The sequence below is a fragment of the Mobula hypostoma genome, chromosome 16 (assembly GCF_963921235.1).
Source record: "Mobula hypostoma chromosome 16, sMobHyp1.1, whole genome shotgun sequence".
Classification (NCBI taxonomy): Eukaryota; Metazoa; Chordata; class Chondrichthyes; order Myliobatiformes; family Myliobatidae; genus Mobula; species Mobula hypostoma.
In genome coordinates, this window is record NC_086112.1 from 66571384 (window position 1) to 66594634 (window position 23251).

Below are 23251 nucleotides of genomic sequence, written 5' to 3' on the forward strand. Positions count from 1 at the left end.
ATTCCACACCAGCAACGCTCTCTGAGTGAAGAAAAATTCCCTCTTAAACGTTTCACCTTTGACCTTAAACCTATGATCAAAAAGGGCCACCTTTCAACATAATTCTATGTTTCTATGATCTCTTGTTCTAGTCTCAGCTGACCTGAGGGCAAAATGCCCACATGCATTTACCCCATCTATATCTCTTATAATTTTGTATGCCTCAAAAAGATCTCACCTTGTTCTCCTGCAATGCAGGGAATATAGTCCAACCCTATTCATCCCTTCCCTGTAACATAATTCTCAACTCCTGGCAGCTCCTTGCAAATTTTCTCTGCACTCTTTAATAACCTTTCCTGTAGGTAGATGACCAGAACTGCAAACAATATTCTAAATACAGCCTCACAAACATCTTGTACAACTTTAACATAGTGACCCAACTTCTGTATTCAGTGCTCTGATATATGAAGATCAGTGTGTTAAAAAGCTCTGTTTATGACCCTATCTACCGTGATGCCACATTTAAGGGATTATGGATCGGTTTTCTGAGGTCTCTCAGTTCTCAGTGCATCCAAGAGCCATCAGTACAATAGATTTCCTCAAGATAGGTTCTGGAAAGAGCAAGTTGGATGAAACTGGTGACAAACAAGATACAGGAGAAGGTCAGCAAGCAGCAACTACAGATGGAAATGGACAGTTGATGTCCAAGTGAAGGATCTAAATGTCCATTTCTCTCCACACATGCTGCCTGACCCTGTCATTTTCTCCAGAACCTTGTTTGGTTGAAACTGGAGCAATGTACCAGTTAAACTGATGTTTGATAGAAGTTTAAATTGGACTTGATTAATTCAAATTATTTGAATTAAAATGTTTAAAAGTAAGCATTCTATACATTTATTAAGGGTTCTGTGGTTTTATTTCTGCTGTGAAAGGTGTTTTGAATTAGCTCAGTACTTTCAGAATGGACTGGATTGAATCCAAATCCCACCAATGCTAAACGTACAGCTCATTTTCAGCTTAAGTAATTTATGAGGTAATCATGTTAAAATATCAAAGGTAACAGGCAATTATAAAAAAGACTTGTTTGTTTAATGAATATCCTTTCAGAAAAGGAGATCTGCCACTTTGACCCATTGTGGTCTGGCCTTGACTCCATTCCTAACCAGATGGTTGACCAATTACCTTGGCAACTCAAGAAAACAGTGCAATGATTATCCTAATCAAGACCTGGGGAGAGTGAAGGGATGAATAGGAAGTGGGGGAGCAGGGCTGGAGTGGGAGAGAGAAAGTGTATGATGGTAGTGTATGTTTGAGAAAGGAAAAGACTTTGTGGAGATGAGGGTATTGCAACCTGACACATGGATGACTGGAAGTGTTTCATGATTAGATCAAAATTCAAAGTAAAACTTATTATCAGAATACATACATGTCACCTCATACAACCCTGAGATTCTTTTTTCTGCAGGCATACTCAGCAAGTCTATAGAACAGTAACTGTAAACAGGATCAATGAACAACAAACTGTGCAAAGGCAAATGCAAGTAAATTGTCTTGTTAGAAATTTGTATGACCATGGTAATGGTCAGTGGTGTGGCAATGCCTTCAAGTCAGCACAGAACCAGGCCCTATGGCACATTTAGTCCATACCGAACCATTATTCTGCCTAGTTACAGCCCTCCCATCCATGTATTTATCCAAATTTCTCTTAAATGCTAAAATCAAAGTGCAACTATCACATTCTCCGGCAGCTCATTCCACGCGCTAACCAGCCTCTGATTAAAGAGGTTCCCCTTAAATACTTCACCTTTCACTCTTAACCCATGACCTCTAGTTCTGGTCTCACCCAACTTCAGTGGAGAAACGTGTGCCTTCATTCGCCCTAACTATAACATTAATAAATCTCCACTCATTATCCTACACTCCAGGGACGATAGTCCTAACCTATTCAACCTTTCCCTTAGGTCCGTCAGTCTCAGCAACATCCTTGTAAATTTTCTCCAAACTCTTTCAATCTTATTGTTATCTTAATGCTAGAGTCAGTTATCAAAGATGTGATAACAGCACATTTGGAAAGCGGTGAAATCATCAGACGAAGTCAGCATGGATTTGTGAAAGGAAAATCATGTCTGACGAATCTCATAGAATTTTTTGCGGATGTAACTAGTAGAGTGGATGGGGGAGAACCAGTGGATGTGGTATATTTGGATTTTCAAAAGGCTTTTGACAAGGTCCCACACAGGAGATTAGTGTGCAAACTTAAAGCACACGGTATTGGGGGTAAGGTATTGGTGTGGGTGGAGAATTGGTTGGCAGACAGGAAGCAAAGAGTGGGAATAAACGGGACCTTTTCAGAATGGCAGGCAGTGACTGGTGGGGTACCGTAAGGCTCAGTGCTGGGACCCCAGTTGTTTACAATATATATTAATAAATTAGATGAGGGAATTAAATGCAGCATCTCCAAGTTTGCGGATTACACAAAGCTGGGCGGCAGTGTTAGCTGTGAGGAGGATGCTAAGAGGATGCAGGGTGACTTGGATAGGTTAGGTGAGTGGGCAAATTCATGGCAGATGCAATTTAATGTGGATAAATGTGAGGTTATCCACTTTGGTGGCAAAAGCAGGAAAAGAGATTATTATCTGAATGGTGGCCGATTAGGAAAAGGGGAGGTGCAACGAGACCTGGGTGTCATTATACACCAGTCATTGAAAGTGGGCATGCAGGTACAGCAGGCGGTGAAAAAAGCAAATGGTATGCTGGCATTCATAGCAAGAGGACTCGAGTACAGGAGCAGGGAGGTACTACTGCAGTTGTACAAGGCCTTGGTGAGACCACACCTGGAGTATTGTGTGCAGTTTTGGTCCCCTAATCTGAGGAAAGACATCCTTGCCATAGAGGGAGTACAAAGAAGGTTCACCAGATTGATTCCTGGGATGGCAGGACTTTCATATGATGAAGGGCTGGATCGACTAGGCTTATACTCACTGGAATTTAGAAGATTGAGGGGGGATCTTATTGAAACGTATAAAATCCTAAAGGGATTGGACAGGCTAGATGCAGGAAGATTGTTCCCGATGTTGGGGAAGTCCAGAACGAGGGGTCACAGTTTGAGGATAAAGGGGAAGCCTTTTAGGACCGACATTAGGAAAAACTTCTTCACACAGAGTGGTGAATCTCTGGAATTCTCTGCCACAGGAAACAGTTGAGGTCAGTTCATTGGCTATATTTAAGAGGGAGTTAGATATGGCCCTTGTGGCTAAAGGGATCAGCAGGTATGGAGGGAAGGCTGGTACAGGGTTCGGAGTTGGATGATCAGCCATGATCATATTGAATGGCAGTGCAGGCTCGAAGGGCCGAATGGCCTACTCCTGCACCTATTTTCTATGTTTCTATGTTTCTTGTGGGTAGGTTACCAGAATTGCACACAATAATCCAAATTTAGCTTCACCAATGACTTATGCAACTTCTTCATAATTCTCCAACTCCTGTGCTCAATACTTTGATTATAGGTGCCAACGTGGCAGAAGCTCTCTTTTGTGACCCTACCTGTGCCACCACTTTCAGGGAATTATGGATCTGTATTCCCAGATCCCTCTGCTTTATTGCACTCCTCAGTGCCTTACCGTTCATTGTGTAAGTCCTACCCCAGGTCGTCTTCCCAAAGTGCAAAACCTCGCACTTGGTGTCTGCATTAAATTCCCGCTGCAAGATTTGAAAGCCTTTCTCGCCGTTCACTTCGTATCCTCCCGCCCCCGGTCATGGTGTCATCTGCGAATTTGCTATCCAGTTTACCACACTCATCTAGATTGCTGATATAGATGACAAGCAACAACAGACCCAGCACTGATCCTCGTGGGACGTCGCTAGTCATAGTGGGCAACCATCTACTACCACTCTCTGGCTTCTCCCACAAAGCCAATGTCCAGTCCAATTTACTACCTCATCTTGGGTGCAAGTGCTCGACCTTCTTGACGATCTCCATGTGGGACTGGTCAAAGGCCTTGCTCAAGTCAATGTTGGAAACAGCTGTTTTTTTAAAAAAATACTACCTTTTATCAAATTTGTAGTTTTCAACAAACACATGTATTTTTCACAGCGTAAACATGAGGAATTCTGCAGATGCTGGAAATTCAAGCAACACACACAAAGTGCTGGTGAATGCAGCAGGCTGGGCAGCACGTGTAGGAAAGAGTACAGTCGACGTTTCGGGCCGAGACCCTTCGTCAGGACTAACTGAAAGAAAAGCTAGTAAGAGATTTGAAAGTTGGAGGGGGAGGGGGAGATCCAAAATGATAGGAGAAGACAGGAGGGGGAGGGATGGAGCCAAGAGCTGGGCAGTTGATTGGCAAAAGGGATATGAGAGGATCATGGGACAGGAGGCCCAAGGAGAAAGAAAGGGGGAGGGGGGGGAAACCCAGATGGGCAAGGGGTATAGTCAGAAGGGGGGAGAGAGAGAGAGAGAGAGAGAGACCATTATTTATTTATATACACACATTCTTTCTCTCTCTCTCCTTTTTCTCCCTCTGTCCCTCTCACTATACCCCTTGCCCATCCTCTGGGTTTTCCCCCCCTCCCCCTTTTCTTTCTCCCTGGGCCTCCTGTCCCATGATCCTCTGGTATCCCTTTTGCCAATCACCTATCCAGCTCTTGGCTCCATCCCTCCCCCTCTCAAATCTCTTACTAGCTCTTCCTTCAGTTCATCCTGACGAAGGGCTCGGCCCGAAACGTCGACTGTTCCTCCTCCTAGAGATGCTGCCTGGCCTGCTGCGTTCACCTGTATTTTTCACAGTATGTGATGGCTCATCCCCACTCACTGGTAGAAAGGGGTATAGCAGCTAAACTAAACGTTTATCACCTTTCTCATTTTTCATTGGCTAAGTGTTAACGCATTACCCATGTGATGTAATTGTTTTAATTATGTAGCCTATTAGCTAGTTTATTCCTATCTAAGGTACTTCCCTTATCTATGAAAGTGATGGATTTTTCAGAGGCTCCAGCTTGGCTTCTTTCATCCTTTGTTTGTACACCACTTGGCATTGTTGGTTGCGTTGCAATGGGTGCAGAAAGCCAGACAAGCCAAAGCATTGATATGTTCAGATTCATCCTCAGTTCTAGCAAGTTTAAGGTCTTTTCACACAAACAGTCGGCAAGATGTACTTTATGAAGTCCTTCAGTTCGTTACAGGAATTGCAAATCAGGAAGGTCAGGTAAAATTTCTATGGGTTACAGCACATGTACGGGTGAAGGGGAATGAGAGGGTGGATGAGTTGGCAAAGAGGGTGTTAAAGAAAGAAAATGTGGAAATGCACATTAGTATCAGTAAAGCAGAGGTTAAGTGTGTAATCTGGGAAAAAGTCAACCGAATGTGGCAAGAAAGATGGGACAGGGAGGGGAAAGGGAGGCATTTATATCAAATACAAAAGAGTGTTGCAGTTACTAGGGTAGGTAATGGAAACAGAAGAGAGGAAACTGTGTGGACTAGGTTAAGGCTGGGGCATTGTGCATTAAACAAGCCATTGAAAATGATAGGGAAACATCAGACAGGATTGTGTGAGGAATGTCAGGAAGAGGAGTCAGTAGAACATGTAATTTTGTGTTGCAGGAAATGTGGGATACAGAGAGAGATGATGAGAATTAATCTAAGGGAATTGGTGCAGGAATTCACATTGAAGGGTTGCTGGGCATGGGTGAGAGAGCACAAGTCCGGGTAGTTTTAGCATTTTTAAGGGGTACAGGGGTTTTTTATAGGATATGATGGATAAACAGGAATAGGGTACTAGGGTGGTCAAAGATGGGAGGGTGAAGTGTAGGTTTGTGTGTGTGTGTGTGTGTGATTGGGTGAAGGGATTTAGAATGTATGTCTAGTGCTCATTCTGGAGCAGAGGGTGGCGGTAATGCACCATTAAGCTGGATGCCAACCGCCGTAAAACAAGATACAGACAGACAGGCATTGTTTCTCAGCTTTTTATTTGGTTAGCTTAGTATTTGTATGTTTGTACTGTAGAATAAATAGAAATCTTGGAATTAAGACTGCTTGTCATTCCCGACTCCTGGAAGAACCCTGAGGATCAGGAAATAAACAGACCTCCAACAACACCCACTACCTTTCCTTAAACAACCTTCTGGGTAACCTCGTCGAAAAATTCTTTAGGATTAGACACAACCTACCACAGACAGAGCCATGTTGACTATTCCTAATCCTGTCTATCCAGATATTTATATAAAATAACCCCTTAGAATATCTTACAATAATTTATCCTACTGTTATCAAGTTCAGCAGCCTATACATAGCCTTTCTTGAACAATGGAACATGAGAACTGCTTTAAGAAATATATACTAATGTTGTGTAACAAAAAGAAATGCATTAGTCCAGAGAAATTTACCCAGTACCGTGTATAAGGATTTTTTTCATACATATTTAGTACCTGGGCCTCTATATTTTAAAATACTATCTTCTTTTGCAGTTCAGTTTTCCAATGGAAAGCTTACAAATTCAGAAAATGTGGGATTTCGACTACATAAAAATATTCATAAAAATAATCCCCGGAAGAAGCATCAACTGATCTTGGTAAGTGTTTTGTGATAGTGATTTGTAAAGAGTGACAACTACACTTTTCTACTTCCACAGGATTTTGTATTATGATTAATAGCAATGTTGCTCATCATTCAGACGGTGTCAGTTCTCTAAACTGTAAACAGCATAGTTCTGTTTGTTCAGATAGTTTTTCTTTTTCATTCCCCCTGCAGTCTGCTGAAACAGACAGGCTGACGTACGTTGGAAATAATTTTGGACAAAGCGCTCTCAAGTGTAACTCACTATGCAAGTAAGTGTGTAAATCTGTCTCAGGTGTAGTACAACAGTGTCGTCCATAAAAAGTGACCTTAACACACAGTTGCTATCAAAGAAGGTGATTAACTGTAATGGTCCAAGAGCTGAAACACAAAGTGGATGGTTTCAGCATTTTTTCTTTCAATTAATTTGAATGGTCTCCCTGTTTGACCTCACTTTTATTATGTTTGTAAACTTGATGAACTCTGATTACAACTTTTCTCTTGTGTGTCAGAGGATATTTTAATTACTGGTGTGGAAATGGGGCATAATATGGGAATGTGTGATGTACATTGAATTATTTCTGCTCGCTGCGCTATGTTGATTTATTATTGTCACTTAGAGCAGTGCAGGCTCCTTGATCCACGATGTTGTGCTGACCTACTCTGTTTATCTAATCCGTTCCTCCTACACCCTCAATTTTTCATTCATCCGTACGCTACCCAAGATCCTCTTAAATGTCCCCATTGAATCCGTCTCTTCCACCATCCCCAGTGGAGTGGCCCAGGCACCTGGCACTCTGGATGCAACATACTACAGTGTCCAGCGCTGACGTGGCACCCGACATCTGACCAACTCTTCATGATTCTGATTGAATCTCCTCAATGGGAATTTTAGAGAAAACACTTTTAACCATCCCCATGAGTGACAGCTGAGCTTGTTTTTGGTATTGGTGCTGGGTACAAACCCTCCGTGGGACTGGATCCTTGGGTTGCTGAGTTGGTGCAGATGCATATCCGAGATACACTGGGAAAACTCTTGCCTTGCATATCAGTCATTTCATTATGACAGTGCGTTGGGGTCGTACAATGTGCAATAACAGAATTCCATACACAGTGTACAGTTACAGAGGAGGTGCAGGATGACTGTAAGGCACAAGGCCATAATGAGTTCATCTTCTGATATGAGAGGTCCTTGTGCCTGGTAGTATGTGCTTTCAGGGTTTTTTACTTTTTGCCCAATGGGAGGGGAGGGAAGAAAGAATGTCTGGGGTGGGTCGTGTCTTTGCTTATGTTGGCTGCTTTTACCAAGGCAGTGAGAAGTGTAGACCGAGTCCAAGAAGAGGCGGCTAGTTTCTGTGAAGTGCTGAGCTTTGTCTGCAGCTGCTCTGCCTGAGGTTCGAGCAGTCTTGGGCAGCAGGCAGATCATTTGCCATACCAAGTTCTCTGTGGTGCAGTGATAAAAATCGGTGATGTTTAAAGGGGGGGGATGCCGTGTTTCTGTAATATTCTGAGGAAGAAGAGGTGCTAGTCAGCTCTCAGCTGTGGTTGGACCAGCGCGGCCACAAGGAACTCGGAGCTCTCAACCTCAGTACCGTTGATATAAGTGGGGCATGTGGACTGCCCATACTCGAAATCTTTGACCAGCTCTTTGTTTTGCTGACATTGAGGGAAAAGTTGTTGTCATGCCACCGTGTCACTAGGTTCTCCATCCATATAATCATATAACCATTACAGCACGGAAACAGGCCATCTCGGCCCTTCTAGTCCGTGCCAAACGCTTGCTCTCACCTAATCCCACCGACCTGCACTCAGCCCATAACCCTCCATTCCTTTCCTGTCCATATGTCTATCCAATTTAACTTTAAATGACAACATCGAACCTGCCACAACCACTTCTGCTGGAAGCTCGTTCCACACAGCTACCACTCTCTGTGAGTAAAGAAGTTCCCCCTCGTGTTACCCCTAAACTTTTGCCCTTTAACTCTCAACTCATTCCTCTTGTTTGAATCTCCCCCATTCTCAATGGAAAAAGCCTATCCACGTCAACTCTATCTATCCCCCTCATAATTTTAAATACCTCCATCAAGTCCCCCCTCAACCTTCCACGCTCCAAAGAATAAAGACCTAACTTGTTCAACCTTTCTCTGTAACTCAGGAGATTAAACCCAGGTAATATTCTAGTAAATCTTCTCTGTACTCTCTCAATTTTGTTGACGTCTTTCCTATAATTCGGTGACCAGAACTCTACACAATACTTCAAATTTGGCCTCACCAATGCCTTATACAATTTCAACATTACATCCCAACTACTATACTCAATGCTCTGATTTATAAGGGCCAGCATACCAAAAGCTTTCTTCACCACCCTATCCATATGAGATTCCACCTTCAGGGAACTATGCACCATTATTCCTAGATCCCTCTGTTCTACTGCATTCTTCAATGCCCTACCATTTACCATGTATGACCTATTTTGATTAGTCCTACCAAAATGTAGCATCTTACATTTATCAGCATTAAACTCCATCTGCCATCTTTCAGCCCACACTTCTAAGTGGTCTAAATCTCTCTGCAAGCTTTGAAAACCTACTTCATTATCCACAACTCCACCTATCTTAGTATCATCTGCATACTTACTAATCCAATTTACCACCCCATCATCCAGATCATTAATATATATGACAAACAACACTGGACCCAGTACAGATCCCTAAGGCACACCACCAGACACCGTCCTCCAATCGGACACAAAGTTATCCACCACTACTCTCTGGCATCTCCCAGCCACTGCTGAATCCATTTTACTACTTCAATATTAATACCTAACAATTGAACCTTCCTAACTAACCTTCCATGCGGAATGTTGTCAAAGGCCTTACTGAAGTCCATATAGACAACATGCACCGCTTTACCCTCGTCAACTTTCCTAGTAACCTCATCAAAAAATTCAATAAGATTTGTTAAACATGACCTTCCACAAATCCATGTTGACTGTAACTAATCAGACCCTGTCTATCCAGAAAATTAAATATACCATCTCTAAGAATACTTTCCATTAATTTACCCACCACTGACGTCAAACTCACAGGCTGATAATTGCTAGGTTTACTCTTAGAACCCTTTTTAAACAGTGGAACAACATGAACAATACACCAATCCTCCGGCACCATCCCGTTTCTAATGACATTTGAAATATTTCTGTCAGAGCCCCTGCTATTTCCACACTAACTTCCCTCAAGGTTCTAGGGAATATCCTGTCCGGACCCGGAGACTTATCCACTTTTATATTCCTTAAAAGCGCCAGTACTTCCTCTTCTTTAATCATCATACTTTGCATATCTACCCTTCTTGTTTCCCTTACTTTACACAATTCAATATCCTTCTCCTTAGTGAATACTGAAGAAAAGAAATTGTTCAAAATCTCCACCATCTCTTTTGGCTCCGCACATAGCCATCCACTTTGATTCTCTAAGGGACCAATTTTATCCCTCACTATCCTTTTGCTATTAATATAACTGTAGAAACCCTTTGGATTTATTTTCAAAGCTCTGTCGCTCTGTCCGCCAGAGAAAGCAGGATCTGTCAGTGGCAAACATTTTAATTCCATGTCCCATTCCCATTCTGATATATCTATCCACGACCTCTACTGCAAAGCTGAAGCCACACTCAGGTTGGAGGAACAACACTTTATATTCCGTCTGGGTAACCTCTGTGATGAGAATACACATAGATTAAGATGTTAGCTGGCCTGTGCTCGCACCAGTGGGATCAGCAGTTGGTCTGCCACCTGTCTTCAGGAGAGAGAGAGATAAGGAAAACAATGGAGCAGGATTTGGAGATGTTAATGAAGGGGAAGGAGAGCTGTCAAGATCGGCTCCCCCTTTGAACCCCGAACTGTTTGAAGTGATGGACAGGCGATACCCCAGCAGGGGGATAAAAAGGGACAGGTTTGCTAAGGCAAGACACACGACACCCGAGGTAATGAGACCCTGGAAGCGGTGCGTCTCTCACAAGTCGGTGGGAAGTTTTGGAAGGCCGGGTGCGGGACCAGGCCATAGACGCACAGGGTGGAAAGGCACGATCGGTGGGAACCTGCTGTGTGTCCACCCTTGCCTGGGTGCCAGGTTCACCGCAGAGAAACGATTGTATCTGGAAACGGAGGGGTCACGGTCGGTGACCTCAGATGACATCACAAAGGACTCGCCCGACAGCTGACTGCGAAGGTCTGTGTGGAAGCCGTTTGAATATTCATTAGTTTTGCGCTCTCTCTCTCCTTCCCCCCACACTGTCCATCTCCCACGGCAGCGATTACTGCGAACTGAACTGAACTAAATTGAACTGAACTTTTCGTCACTTTGAAACTGGTCATTTACCCCTAGACAACGATAGAGCTTGATTGATCCTGTTATCTTAATTCTGTGTACATGTATGTTTATCATTGCTGAACTGTTGCGTTCATTATCCTTTTGATTAGAGTACTGTGTTGCTTGTTTCTTTAATAAAACTTGCTTAGTTCTAGTAATCCAGACTCCAACTGAGTGATCCATTTCTGCTGGTTTGGCAACCCAGTTACGGGGTACGTAATACCTCTAACCTAATGGCATGAACAGTGACTTCTCAAACTTCCGCTAATGCCCCACCTCCCCCTCGTATCCCATCCGTTATTTATTTATATGCACACATTCTTTCTCTCTCTCTCTTTTTTCTCCCACATTCAAATCTCTTACTAGCTCTTCTTTCAGTTAGTCCTGACAAAGGGTCTCGGCCCGAAGCGTTGACTGTACCTCTTCCTAGAGATGCTGCCTGGCCTGCTGCGTTCACCAGCAACTTTTATGTGTGTTGCTTGAAATCCCAGCATCTGCAGATTTCCTCGTGTTTGCAGATTTATTTTCACCCTACTTGCCAAAGCAGCCTCATATCTTCTTTTAGCTTTTCTAATTTCTTTCTTAAGGTTCTTTTTACATTCTTTATATTCTTCGAGCACCTCATTTACTCCAAACTTCCTATATTTATTGTAGATTCCTCTCTTTTTCCAAACCAAGTTTCCAATATCCCTTGAAAATCATGGCTCTCTCAAACTTTTAACCTTTCCTTTGAACCTAACAGGAACATAAAGATCCTGTACCCTCAAAATTTCACCTTTAAATGACTTCCATTTCTCTATTACATCCTTCCCATAAAACAAATTGTCCCAATCCACTCCTTCTAAATCCCTTCGCATCTCCTCAAAATTAGCCTTTCTCCAATCAAAAATCTCAACCCTGGGTCCAGTCCTATCCTTCTCCATAATTATATTGAAACTAATGGTACTGTGATCACTGGACCTGAAGTGCTCCCCAACACATACCTCCGTCACCTGTCTATCTCATTCCCTAAAAGGAGATCCAACACTGCCCCTTCTCTAGTTGGTATCTCTATGTATTGCTGCAAAAAACTATCCTGCACACATTTGACAAACTCCAAACCATCCAGCCCTTTTACAGAATGGGCTTCCAAGTCAGTGTGTGGAAAATTAAATCTCCCTCAATCAAAATCTTGTGCTTACTACAAATATCTGCTATCTCCTTACAAATTTGCTCCCCCAATTCTCGCTCCCCATTAGATGGTCTATAATACACCCCTATAAGCATCACTACACCTTTCCCATTCCTCAATTCCACCCAAAATAGCCTCCCTAGATGAGTCCTCTAATCTATCCTGCCAAAGCACCGCTGTAATAGTTTCTCTGACAAGTAATGTAACACCTCCCCCTCTTGTCCCTCTGATTCTATCAAACCTGAAGCAACGAAATCCAGGAATATTTAGTTGCCAACCACACCCCTCCTGCAACCATGTTTCACTAATAGCTACAACATCATAATTCCAGGTATCAATCCATGCTCTAAGCTCATCCACCTTTCTTACAATGCACCTAGCATTAAAATAGATGCATTTAAGAACCTCTCCAACTCTTACTCTCTGTTTATCCCTAATGGAGCAAACAACTTTGTTATCTTTTTCTTCCTTCTCCCCTACATCTTTGGTCTGAGTGCTTCCGTTCTCTGTCCCCTGCCTATCCTCCCTCACACACTGTCTACTAGCTTTCTCTATTTGTGAACTAACCTCCTCTCTCCTAGTCTCTTCAATTTGATTCCCACCCCCCAACCATTCTAGTTTAAAGTCTCCTCATTAGCCTTTGCAAACCTCCCTGCCAGGATATTGGTCTCCCTAGGATTCAAGTGTAACCCGTCATTTTTGTACAGGTCACACCTGCGCCAAAAGAGGTCCCAATGATTCTAAAACTTGAATCCCTGCCCCCTGCTCCTATCCCTTCTACTCCAACTCATCATTGTTTGAATTATGGTCTACTACAGTGGTATCACCTGCAAACTTGTAGATTGAGTTAGGGCAGAATCAGGCCACACAGTCATGAATTGCGGGACTGAGAACGAGTCTTGTTGGTCTATAGTGTTGAGAATAAATGTGAACGGAGGTGTTGCCTCTCCTTATTGACTGTTGTCTGGTGTCAGTTATTAAATGAGGTGTTGTGTCTCAGCTTCAGGAGTCTGGAGATGAATTTGCTGGAATTACAGTACTGAAGGGGGAGCTGTAGTCAGTAAGCAACCTAACGCCAGAATCTTTAGTGTCTTTGCTGTCTAGATGGTCGGGAGCTGAGGGTAGAACCAATGAGATGGTGTCCGCTGCTTTAAATCTGCCAGATTCAAAAGGTGACCTAGCAGATAGTGATTTAAAAACATAGTTTACCAACATTGACAAATTTTCAAGATGTGAGAGTGTTTGCATTCTTGTATCATCTGTCTAAAATTTAAAAAAAACAAATAGTTGGCATTTAGTGTCTGTAAGAAACTATTAAACTTCAATTAAGTGAAAATTTCTCTTGTATTCAGGTATTTTGTTGGCGTGTTAAATAAAAGTACTGGGAAGATGGAAGTGCACAACGCTCAGCTGTTTAACATGCAGCCCTTCTTTCCTGGTAAAGTATCCGTTATAAAGTCTTACACTACTCTGATCAAAATTATTCATGGCAAGATCGTAGAAAAAATAATTGCTAGAAATATTTAGGTCATGCAGCATCTTTAGAGAGAAAGTCAACCTTTTAGGTTGATAGCCTTTTTAAAATATGGAAACATTTTTGATGTTTCTCTTTTACAATTCCAATATTTGTAGTATTTTGCTTTTGTACTTCGTGTAAGGATCTTTGGCTAAAATTGGGTGCTAAATAAGACAATGTGACTAAGCCTAGCGGAAGAGATGGCCCCAAAGAACAGTCGGGAAGTGCAAGAAGCCTAGAAATGCTTTTGCTATGTTCAGATGCTAATAGTGATCCAAATGAGGACTGAGGATATGTTTCAAGGAATTTCCTTTAGTTCCAAACTGATCCTGTATTTACTGTCTAGATGGTCTGGAGTGGAGGGTAAAACCAATAAGATGGCATCCGCTGCTTTAAATCTGCCAGATTCAAAAGGTGACTAAGCAGATAGTGATTAAAAACAGTGGGCAATGGAATAGAAGTCCATCTGTTGTTCTGGTCCTGCCAGATCTGACAATGGAGTGAGTGAAAGCTGGGAATCATACAAGAGGACTGGAACAGGATGTGAGAGATTTTTCCCCTAGGAACAGGAGCATTCCGTCAAAGCTTAAAATAAAAAGATGTGAGCATCGAGGATTGTGATTGTCTGAAGAAACATCCAGAGAAATCTATTTGTGATCATTGGTGTGGTAATAGAGGGCACGGGAGGTGAAGGAACTTGTTGAATTTAGCTCTGAGAGAGTGTGATGAGCAAGAAATCTGACAAATGAGGTGGATGGAACAAGCAAGTGATCAGCTGGCTGTAAAGATCTGTTAAAGGAGAAGCACAAATATGATAGCTACGGGTTTATCCAAAACTGAGCCGAAGCCATTTAAATAAGAGCTCAGATATGTTAGTCAGGTTATAATACAGAAATGTATGAAGTAATACATTTTGGTAGCAGAAAAAAATAAAGGGAGGGTAGTTATTTTTTTCAAGGCCAGAGACTGAAAGATGTCCTCAGAGGAATTTGGGTTCCCTTTCACATCAGTTGTTGAAAGTTAACATGCTGATACAGCAACCAATTAGGAAGGTGAATTATATTTTGACTTTTTTCGCAAGAAGATTTCAGTACCACAGAGATGTCTTGTTACAATTATTGGCCTTGGTGTGACTGCATCTGGAATATTGTGTATTGATTTGGTCTCCCAGATTAAGAAAGTGTAAACTTGTGAAAGAGCTAATACAGTCAGGCTTTACCAGTTGATTCCTGAGATGGTGGGAGAAGAGATTAGGTAGGCTGGACCTCCATATTCCACAGTTTGGAAGGTAATATTAAAATGTGCAAATTGTTCCAGGGTTTGACAGGATAGATGCTTTCCCGTGCTTGCATGACTAGGGCAACAGTCTCAAATTAACGGTGTGAGCCATTCAGGTTAGAGGCAGGGTTGAGAAGCATTGGAATTTTCTACCCAAGCTTTAGATGCTGTTTTGCTAAGTATATTGACGACTGGTAGTGATATAGGAGGCAAGATGATTGACTGTCAAATGTATGGCAAATACATTATGAGTGAAATAAGGTATTACAGAGTTGGGGCATAGTTATGGTTGTAGGAGGTTACAAAGATAAAGAAGGGCAATGTATAGGGGCTATTTAAACATACAGAGAAAGATTTTAAATTTGAGTTGTTGAAAGACCAGGAGTAAATAAAACTTAGTGCAAGGTGTAGAATAGGCGAATGAGTGTCCATGCAACAATTCTTAGATTGATCATAATCACAATTGGTGAACATGTAATCAAATCTTTTTATGTTTGATTTTATCTTTGATTGCATGCAAAGGTATTTTATTTGGACAAAAAACCTAGAGTGTGATCATCTGTGACAACATTTGTGTGGTGTGTCCTGTTAGAACTGCAGCTTAACCTGACAACATGTCCATTGAATCAGAGCGATATATAAAAGTTCATATTTTCTCTTCAGGTGAATCTGTGACTGAAGAAAATACCAATGAGAAGCAATTCTCTTATCGTGAGAAGGTAAATATTCTATTGTAGCATTTAACTCTTTCTCCCATGCCATACAATTAAGAGTACTTTGGTTTTGCCTGGTTATTGCAGAATAGTATTCCCTTCCCCCAATACTGGGTTCTCACAGCTGCAATTTTGCTGGTTTGCCCCAATTTTGTGCTATTCATTGATGTCAGGGCTGTCAGTACTGAGCACGTGGATATGTTGTCAGCCTGCTGCATTATAAGAAAGAACAACCATTTGCAACCTTGGCTAAGAGGCTGTTCTGCTGACCTACTGAGGACTTCTTGGTAACGTAGAATCATGTCCACACAAAGGCACTGGTAAACAGCAGTCTAGTGATTCTTGTCATCCCACTATTGGTGAAGGTAGTGTAAGTATTCTCACTGGTCCCTTGCTGAACTGATTAATTTGGCACAGAGCTGTCTTAAACTGTTTGCTGTATGACGTATTGCATAGATATATTGTAAAGCATTACGATCTCAAACTCTCCTTATGGGAAAACAAAGTCAATTCATTAACAAAACAGATTCGGCAGATGCTGGAAATCTAGAGCAACACACAGAAAGTGCTGGAAGAACTTTTCAATTCATTAACTCAACCTCCAGAAGCCTTGTGAAACCTGGCACACTTATTGGAGAATTTCTTCTGTATAAAACTGCTGTTTTATACACATGGTCTACTTGACATATGAGTTGTAATAAAGATAGGATTTTCCTTAATCCTGTCTGCCAGGGCCTTCTCGTGGCCCTTTCTGGCTCTCCTAATTTCATTCTTAAGCTCTTCCCTGCTAGCCTTATAATCTTCTAGATCTCTATCATTTTTTGAACCTTTTGTAAGCTTTTTTTTTCTGCTTTCGAGTTACACCAGCCTTTATACACCATGGTTTCTGTACTCTACCATCCTTTCCCTGTCTCATTGGAACGTACCTATGCAGAACTCCATGCAAATATCCTCTGAACATTTGCCACATTTCTTCTGTACATTACCCTGAGAACATCTGTTCCCAATTTATGCTTCCAAGTTCCTGCCTGATAGCCTCATATTTCTCCTTATTCTAATTAAACGCTCTCCTAACTTGTCTGTTCCTATCCCTCTTCAATGCTATGGTAGAGGAGATAGAATTGTGATCACTATCTCCAAAATGCTCTCCCACTGAGAGATCTGACACCCGACCAAGTTCATTTCCCAATACCAGATCAAGTACAGTCTCTCCTCTTGTAGGCTTATCTACATATTGTGTCAAGAAACCTTCCTGAACACACCTAACAAACTCCACCCCATCTAAACCGCTTGCTCTAGGGAGATGCTAATTAATATCTGGGAAATTAAAATCTCCCACCATGACAACCCTGTTTTACACCTTTCCAGTATCTGTCTCCCTATCTACTCCTCGTAGTAACTCCCTGTTACTATTGGGTGATCTATAAAAAACACCCAGTAGAGTTATTGACCCCTTCCTGTTCCTAACTCCCACCCACAGAGACTCCGTAGACAATCCCTCCATGACTCCCTCCTTTTCTGCAGTCGTGACACTATCTCTGATCAATAGTGCCATACCCCCACCTCTTTTGCCTCCCTCCCTGTCCTTTCTGAAACATCTCAAGCCTGACACTCAAAGTAACCACTCCTGCCCCTGAGCCATCCAAGTCTCTGTAATGGCCACAATATCATAGTTCCAAGTACTGATCCACGCTCTGAGCTCATCCGTTTTGTTCATAATACTCCTTGCATTAAAATAGACACATCTCAAACCATCGGTCTGAGCACGTCCCTTCTCTATCACCTGCCTATCCTCCGTCTCGCGCTGTCTCCAAGCTTTCTCTATTTGTGAGCCAACCATCTCTTCCATCGTCTCTTCAGTTCGGTTCCCACCCCCTCGCAATTTCAGTTTAAACTCTCCCCAATAGCCTTAGCAAACCTCCTCGCCAGGATATTGGTCGCCTTGGGATTCAAATGCAACCCGTCCTTTTTGTACAGGTCACAGCTGCCCCAAAAAAGGTCCCAATTATCCTCCACCTCATTCAATTCCTGTACTCACTGTCACGTGGCACAGGCAGTAATCCCGAGCTTACTACCTTTGAGGTTCTGCTTCTCAGCTTCCTTCTTAACTCCCTATAGTCTGTTTTCAGGACCTCCTCCCTTTTCCTACCTATGTCGTTAGTACCAATATGTTCCATGACCTCTGACTGTTCTCCTTCCCACTACAGGATATCGTGGACGCAATCAGAAACATCCCAGACTCTGGCACCTGGGAGGCAGACTTCTTTCCTGTGTCCACAGAATCGCCTGTTTGACCCCCCCCCCCAACTGTAGAGTCCCCTATCACTGCTGCCATCCTCTTCCTTCCCCTACCCTTCTGAGCCACAGTGTCAGACTCTGTGCTGATTGTTAAGGGGGACTGCCACAGGGGCACTCTCAAGCATCTGACTCTTGACCTTCCCTCTCCTGACTCTTACCCATGTATCTATCTCCCGTGGCCCCGGTGTGACTACCTGCCTGTAGCTCCTCTCTATCACTGCCTCACTCTCCCTGACCAGACAAAGGTCATCAAGCTGTATCTCCAGTTCCCTAAGGAGCTGAAGCTCAACGCACCTGGGCAGATATGGCCATTTAGGAGGCTGGGAGTCTCCAGGACTTCCCACATCTGACACTGAGCACACATACTTCCTGTCTGTATTCTACACAGGCAACCTACCTCGCCTTGACCCATTATCGCCTAAGCCCCGTTGAGCCAAAGCCTTCCTACTCTGACTCCCTTTACTCTGTCTCCCACTCTATAAAGCTGTCTCCTTTTAAAGTCTTCTTGCTGTTCTAACTGGCTGATGTCCACGCGCTTGCACAGTCGTGCCCTGATCAAACTACAGAAGGACTTGGACAGATTAGGGGAATGGGTAAAGAAGTGTCAGATGGAATATAATGTTGGATAGAGTATGGTCATGCACTTTGGTAGAGGGAATAAAGATGTGAACTGTTTTCCAAATGGGGTGCCAATTCAGAAATCAGAAGTGCAAAGAGACTTGGGAGTCCTAGTGCAGGATTCCCTAAAGGTTGACTCATAGGGTGAGTCAGTGATGGGGAAGGCAAATGCGATGTTAGCTTTCGTTTCAAGAGAACTGAAATATAAAAGCAAGGATGTTTTGCTGAGGCTTTATAATGCATTGGTCAGACAGCGTTTGGGATATCGTGAGCAGTTTTGGGCCCCGTATCTAAGAAAGAAGGTGCTGGCATTGGAAAGGGTCTGGAGGTGGGTCATGAGAATGATCTTAGGAATGAACCATTTAATGTTTGAGGAGTTTTTGATAGCTCTGGGCCTGTACTTACTGGAATTTGGAAGAGTGTTAGGGGGGATCTCATTGAATATTGAAAGGCTTAGATAGGGTGGACATGGAGAGGATGTTTCGAATAGTAGGGGAGACGAGGACCAGAGGGCACTGCCTCAGAATACAGGGATGTCCCTTTAGAACAGAAATGTGGAGGGATATCTTTAGCTAGAGGGAGGAGAATTCATTGCCATAGGTGGCTGTGGAGGCCAAGTCATTGGGTATATTTAAAGTGGAGGTTGATAGTCCAGAACGTCAGAACTTCAAAATCGGGCTTCATATCACCGCATATTGTGAAATTTGCTGTTTTATAGCAGTACACTGTAATATAATGTAGTAAAAACTATAAATCACAGTAAGAAGCATAGTAAATTTAGTAGTGTAAAAAGAGAGAGGAAAAGTACTGAGGAAGTGTCATGGGTTCATTGTCCATTCAGAAATCTGGTGGAGGGGAAGAAGCTGTTCCTGAAATGTTGAGTGTGTGTCTTCAGGCTTCTGTACCTCCTCCTTGATGGTAGCAATGAGAATAGGGCGTGTCCTGGTTGATGGGGGTCCTTAATGATGCATTCAGCCTTTTTGAGGCATTGTCTTTTGAAGGTACTGTGGAGGCTAATGCCCATGATGGAGCTGGCTGAGTTTACAACTACTTGCAGCTTTTTCTGATCCTGTGCATTAGCCCCTCCATACCAGATGGTGATTCAACCAGTTAGAATGCTCTCCATGGTACATCTGTAGAAATTTGTCATTGAGATGGATCTGTTGTTTAAAGGACAATTACGGGCTGCGGATTGCAGTGAGAGTAATTCAGAAGAGATGTATTTAGAAGTTTAGTAAGCAGCCTGCAGCATGTCGCTGTGGTTCATTGGTATCAACTCTCCCTCATTTCTGCCTAATGTTCTATTAATTTGCCCTGCTCCAGTTTAGTACTTTCCCATGAGGTCCATATTTATCCTTATCTATAGGTATCTTGTTCCCTAACTGTTGTCCCACTGAAGGATCACTCGCCTTGCCAGGCACATTTCCCAATACCAGGTCCACTATGGCTTTTCTTCTTATTGGACTACCTACATACTGATTTAAGAAGCCCTCATGGATGCACCTAATAAAGTCTGCCCCATCTAAACCTTTTGCACGAAGAGGTTACAGTCTATATCAGGGAAGTTGAAGTCATGCATGACAACAAGCCCTTTGTGTTACAGTTTTCCCTAATGTGCCTACATATCTGTTCCTCAATGTCCTAGTAACTATTGGGGTATTTATAGTATAATCCCATCAGAGTGATTAGACCTTTCTTATTTTTGAGTTCTACATATATAGAAGGTGGTTGAACTCTCCATTATGTTCGTCTGAGTGCTGTTGTAACACCACTCAACCTGCTGATTGATCTCGCTCCTGTACGCCACTTCATCATCATCTGAAATTCTGCCAACCATAGTTATGTCATTGGCAAATTCATAGATGGTGTTTGAGCTGTGCCTAGCCACACGATCGTGGTGTAGAGAGAGTAGAGCAGTGGGCTAAGCATGCGTCATTGAGGTGCACCAGTGTTGTTTGTCAGCGAGGATGAGATGTTATTTCCAATCTGCACAGACTGTGGTCAAGGATGCAGTTGCAGAGGAAAGTACAGAGGCCCAGATATTGGATCTTGTTGGTTAAAACTGAAGGTGTGATTGTGTTGTTGATTAATGGGGTTGTCCAAGGTTACAGGCATAAGGCCGGAGAATGGGGTTGAAAGGGACAATAAATGAGCCATGATGGAATGGCGGAGCTGTCTCAGTGGCCTAACTCTGCTCCTATTTCCTACGGTTATGCTAACTGCTGTGCCACCGTGCCATCTACAGAGTCAGCAGCTTTAAATGTATCAGATGACCTCTCGTGAGCCCGGCAGAACCCTAAGGAAAGCCTACCAGCATCTTTCTTATCAGCTTAAGGAAGTTCAGCTTGTCGTTGAGCACTAACAAACACATAAAAATATCCGGACTAGTTGCATCATGTCTGTAACATAATTAGCTGCTGAGAGTAGTGGGTCTCCCAGCACATAACAGGCACGTCCCTCCTAATCATTGGAAGAAGGCAAAGTTGATCCCCAGAATCTGGGTCATAGCATATGTTTGCAGCTATCATCAGGCAGGAGGTACAGAAGCTTGAAGTCCCACACCACCAGGTTGAAAAACAACCATTTCTGTTCAACCATTTGGATTTTGAACCAACTTGAAAGACCCTCATCACTGCAGTTTGGCAACAATGTGACTACTTTGATCAATCCGCACTAAAATGGGCTTATTTTTTTCTAACCGTGTTCTTGTAAAAGTTGTGTATAATTAGTTTTTTCGGTGTGAATGCTGCTTGTATACTCTATGCCTGTAATGCTGCTGCGAGTTTTTCATTGCACCTGCTCATACGTGTACTTGTGCATATGAAAGTAAACTCAAGTTTGACTTTAAATGCACACACTTAATGGTAACCTGGTTGCAAGTTAAAATCTCTTAATACAGGGGTCCCCAACCTTTTTTGCACTGCAGACCGGTTTATTATTGACAATATTCTTGCAGACTGGCCAATGCGGGGGGTGGGGGGTGGTGGTAGGGTTGCCAACGGACAAGAGTAGCAGTCAAATACGTTGTGTTTACCCTGAGGAAGACTACAATGACCATGAAGCCTTGCGCGGGCACCAGTGCGTATGCGTAAAGGTGCTGATTTTTTTTTCTACAAATCTTCTTCGGTAATTCCGTTCCTGGGGGGGGGGGGTGTTAATCACGACCGGAATATAGGTGATAAGTGGCTAATACACTCAATTTTATTTCTAAAAGGGTTTATCTAACGAATTTAATATTAAACACACAGCGCATATTTTCCTCGCATGAATATAGTGATAAGTCAATTATCAGGGGAGGACAGGGGAGCTTGAAGTAAGTGTTGAACGATCTTCCAGTAGAAGTGGTAGGGGCAGGTTCGATATCATTTAGTGAAAAATTGGATAGGTATATGGACAGGAAAGGAATGGAGGGTTATGGGCTGAGTGCAGGTTGTTGGGACTAGGTGAGAGTAGCGTTCGGCACGGACCAGAAGGGCCAAGATGGCCTGTTTCCATGCTGTAATTGTTATATGGTTATATAAGTCAATAGCATCATAACATTTTAAGTAACGTTTAGATATTAAACACACAGCACATATTTCCCCCGTATGAACATATAAAATCATTGCAACACACCAATATCACTGAATCAGTGGGAGCCCTGGGCTTGTTCCCTGCAACAAGTCAGTGCCATCGAGGAGTGATGGGAGACAGTGATACTCGAAGGGGTTCCTTATGTCCAGTCTATTCTGCAATTTAGTTTTCTTTGCATTCATCGCAGAGATATGTTGGAAATGGAAGCAACGTTTTCAGTGCTTTCGTGGCTATCTCAGGATATTTAGCCTTGACTTTGATCCGGAATGCCGGCAGAGATGTTATGTCAAACATACTTTTCAGCCCGCTGTCATTTGCAAGCTCGAAGAGTTGATCTCCTTCCTGCCCTGACATGGATAACGCGTGGGTAATGACTTCGCGTGCGTTCAAGCTCAACAGTGGGCATGACAGGGAATGAGGAAAGGTGCAGCTGACTCATATCGCCAAATCATATCGTTTCCTCGCGGCCCGGTAGCGCATGCCTTGCGGCCCAGCACCGGTCTGCGGCCCTGTGGTTGGGGACCGCTGTCTTAATGAATATAAATGTTTGACAGAAGTACAACACAATGTATTTTGATGTTCTGATGGTAGAGATGAGGAATGAATGTGAAGGGATGCATGAACTTATTACATCTGCTATTTCGATGTGTTTGGAGAAGTTACTTCTTTCCTCCACCTCATCCGACCCCCGCCCCCAGATCTTACACCTTTACCCATTTAAGCATAGCATCATTTTCTCATCATAAATAAAAACAAAAACTGATGTAAAAACTCAGCAGGTGATATAATCTTATATAATCTTACTATCATGGAAAGAGAAATAGTGAATGCTTCAGGTATGCGACCTCTCTTTGGAACTTTTTTTTCTGTCAACCTTCAGTGAAGATTTGCTTTGCAGCTAAATCACAGTGATAACAAGAGGCGTTGTGGATGAAATAACTGGTACAGCCATTTTCCAGTGCTTCACAAGTCCTACTCTGGTCTTTTTATGGTCTGGAAAACTGTATGAGTAGAGGAGACCAACTTGATTGGTGGTGCTGCATCTAATTCTCATAGTGCCTTTCAGCTTAATGTGCAAGAATTTCCCAGTACCTTAATGCAGGAGGCAGTGTAAAACTGTGGTGATTTGCAGTCACATTTTATCCCACATGGCATTCTGTGTTTATAAAACAAGCAAGTCCAATGAAATAT

At 42.8% G+C, this 23251-nt stretch overlaps 1 protein-coding gene across 1 annotated transcript in view; it reads left to right on the forward strand.

The window, feature by feature from the left end:
• The window catches only part of polr1e (RNA polymerase I subunit E), a gene marked incomplete at its 5' end in the record, with an annotated part of 50864 nt that overhangs the window by 516 nt on the left and 27097 nt on the right, over positions 1 to 23251 (forward strand). Inside the window, 4 exons of the mRNA XM_063069121.1 lie at positions 6442 to 6545; positions 6725 to 6801; positions 13417 to 13502; positions 15522 to 15577. Of these exons, the coding sequence (XP_062925191.1) occupies positions 6442 to 6545; positions 6725 to 6801; positions 13417 to 13502; positions 15522 to 15577 (323 nt within the window). The remainder of the gene's footprint in view (positions 1 to 6441; positions 6546 to 6724; positions 6802 to 13416; positions 13503 to 15521; positions 15578 to 23251) is intronic.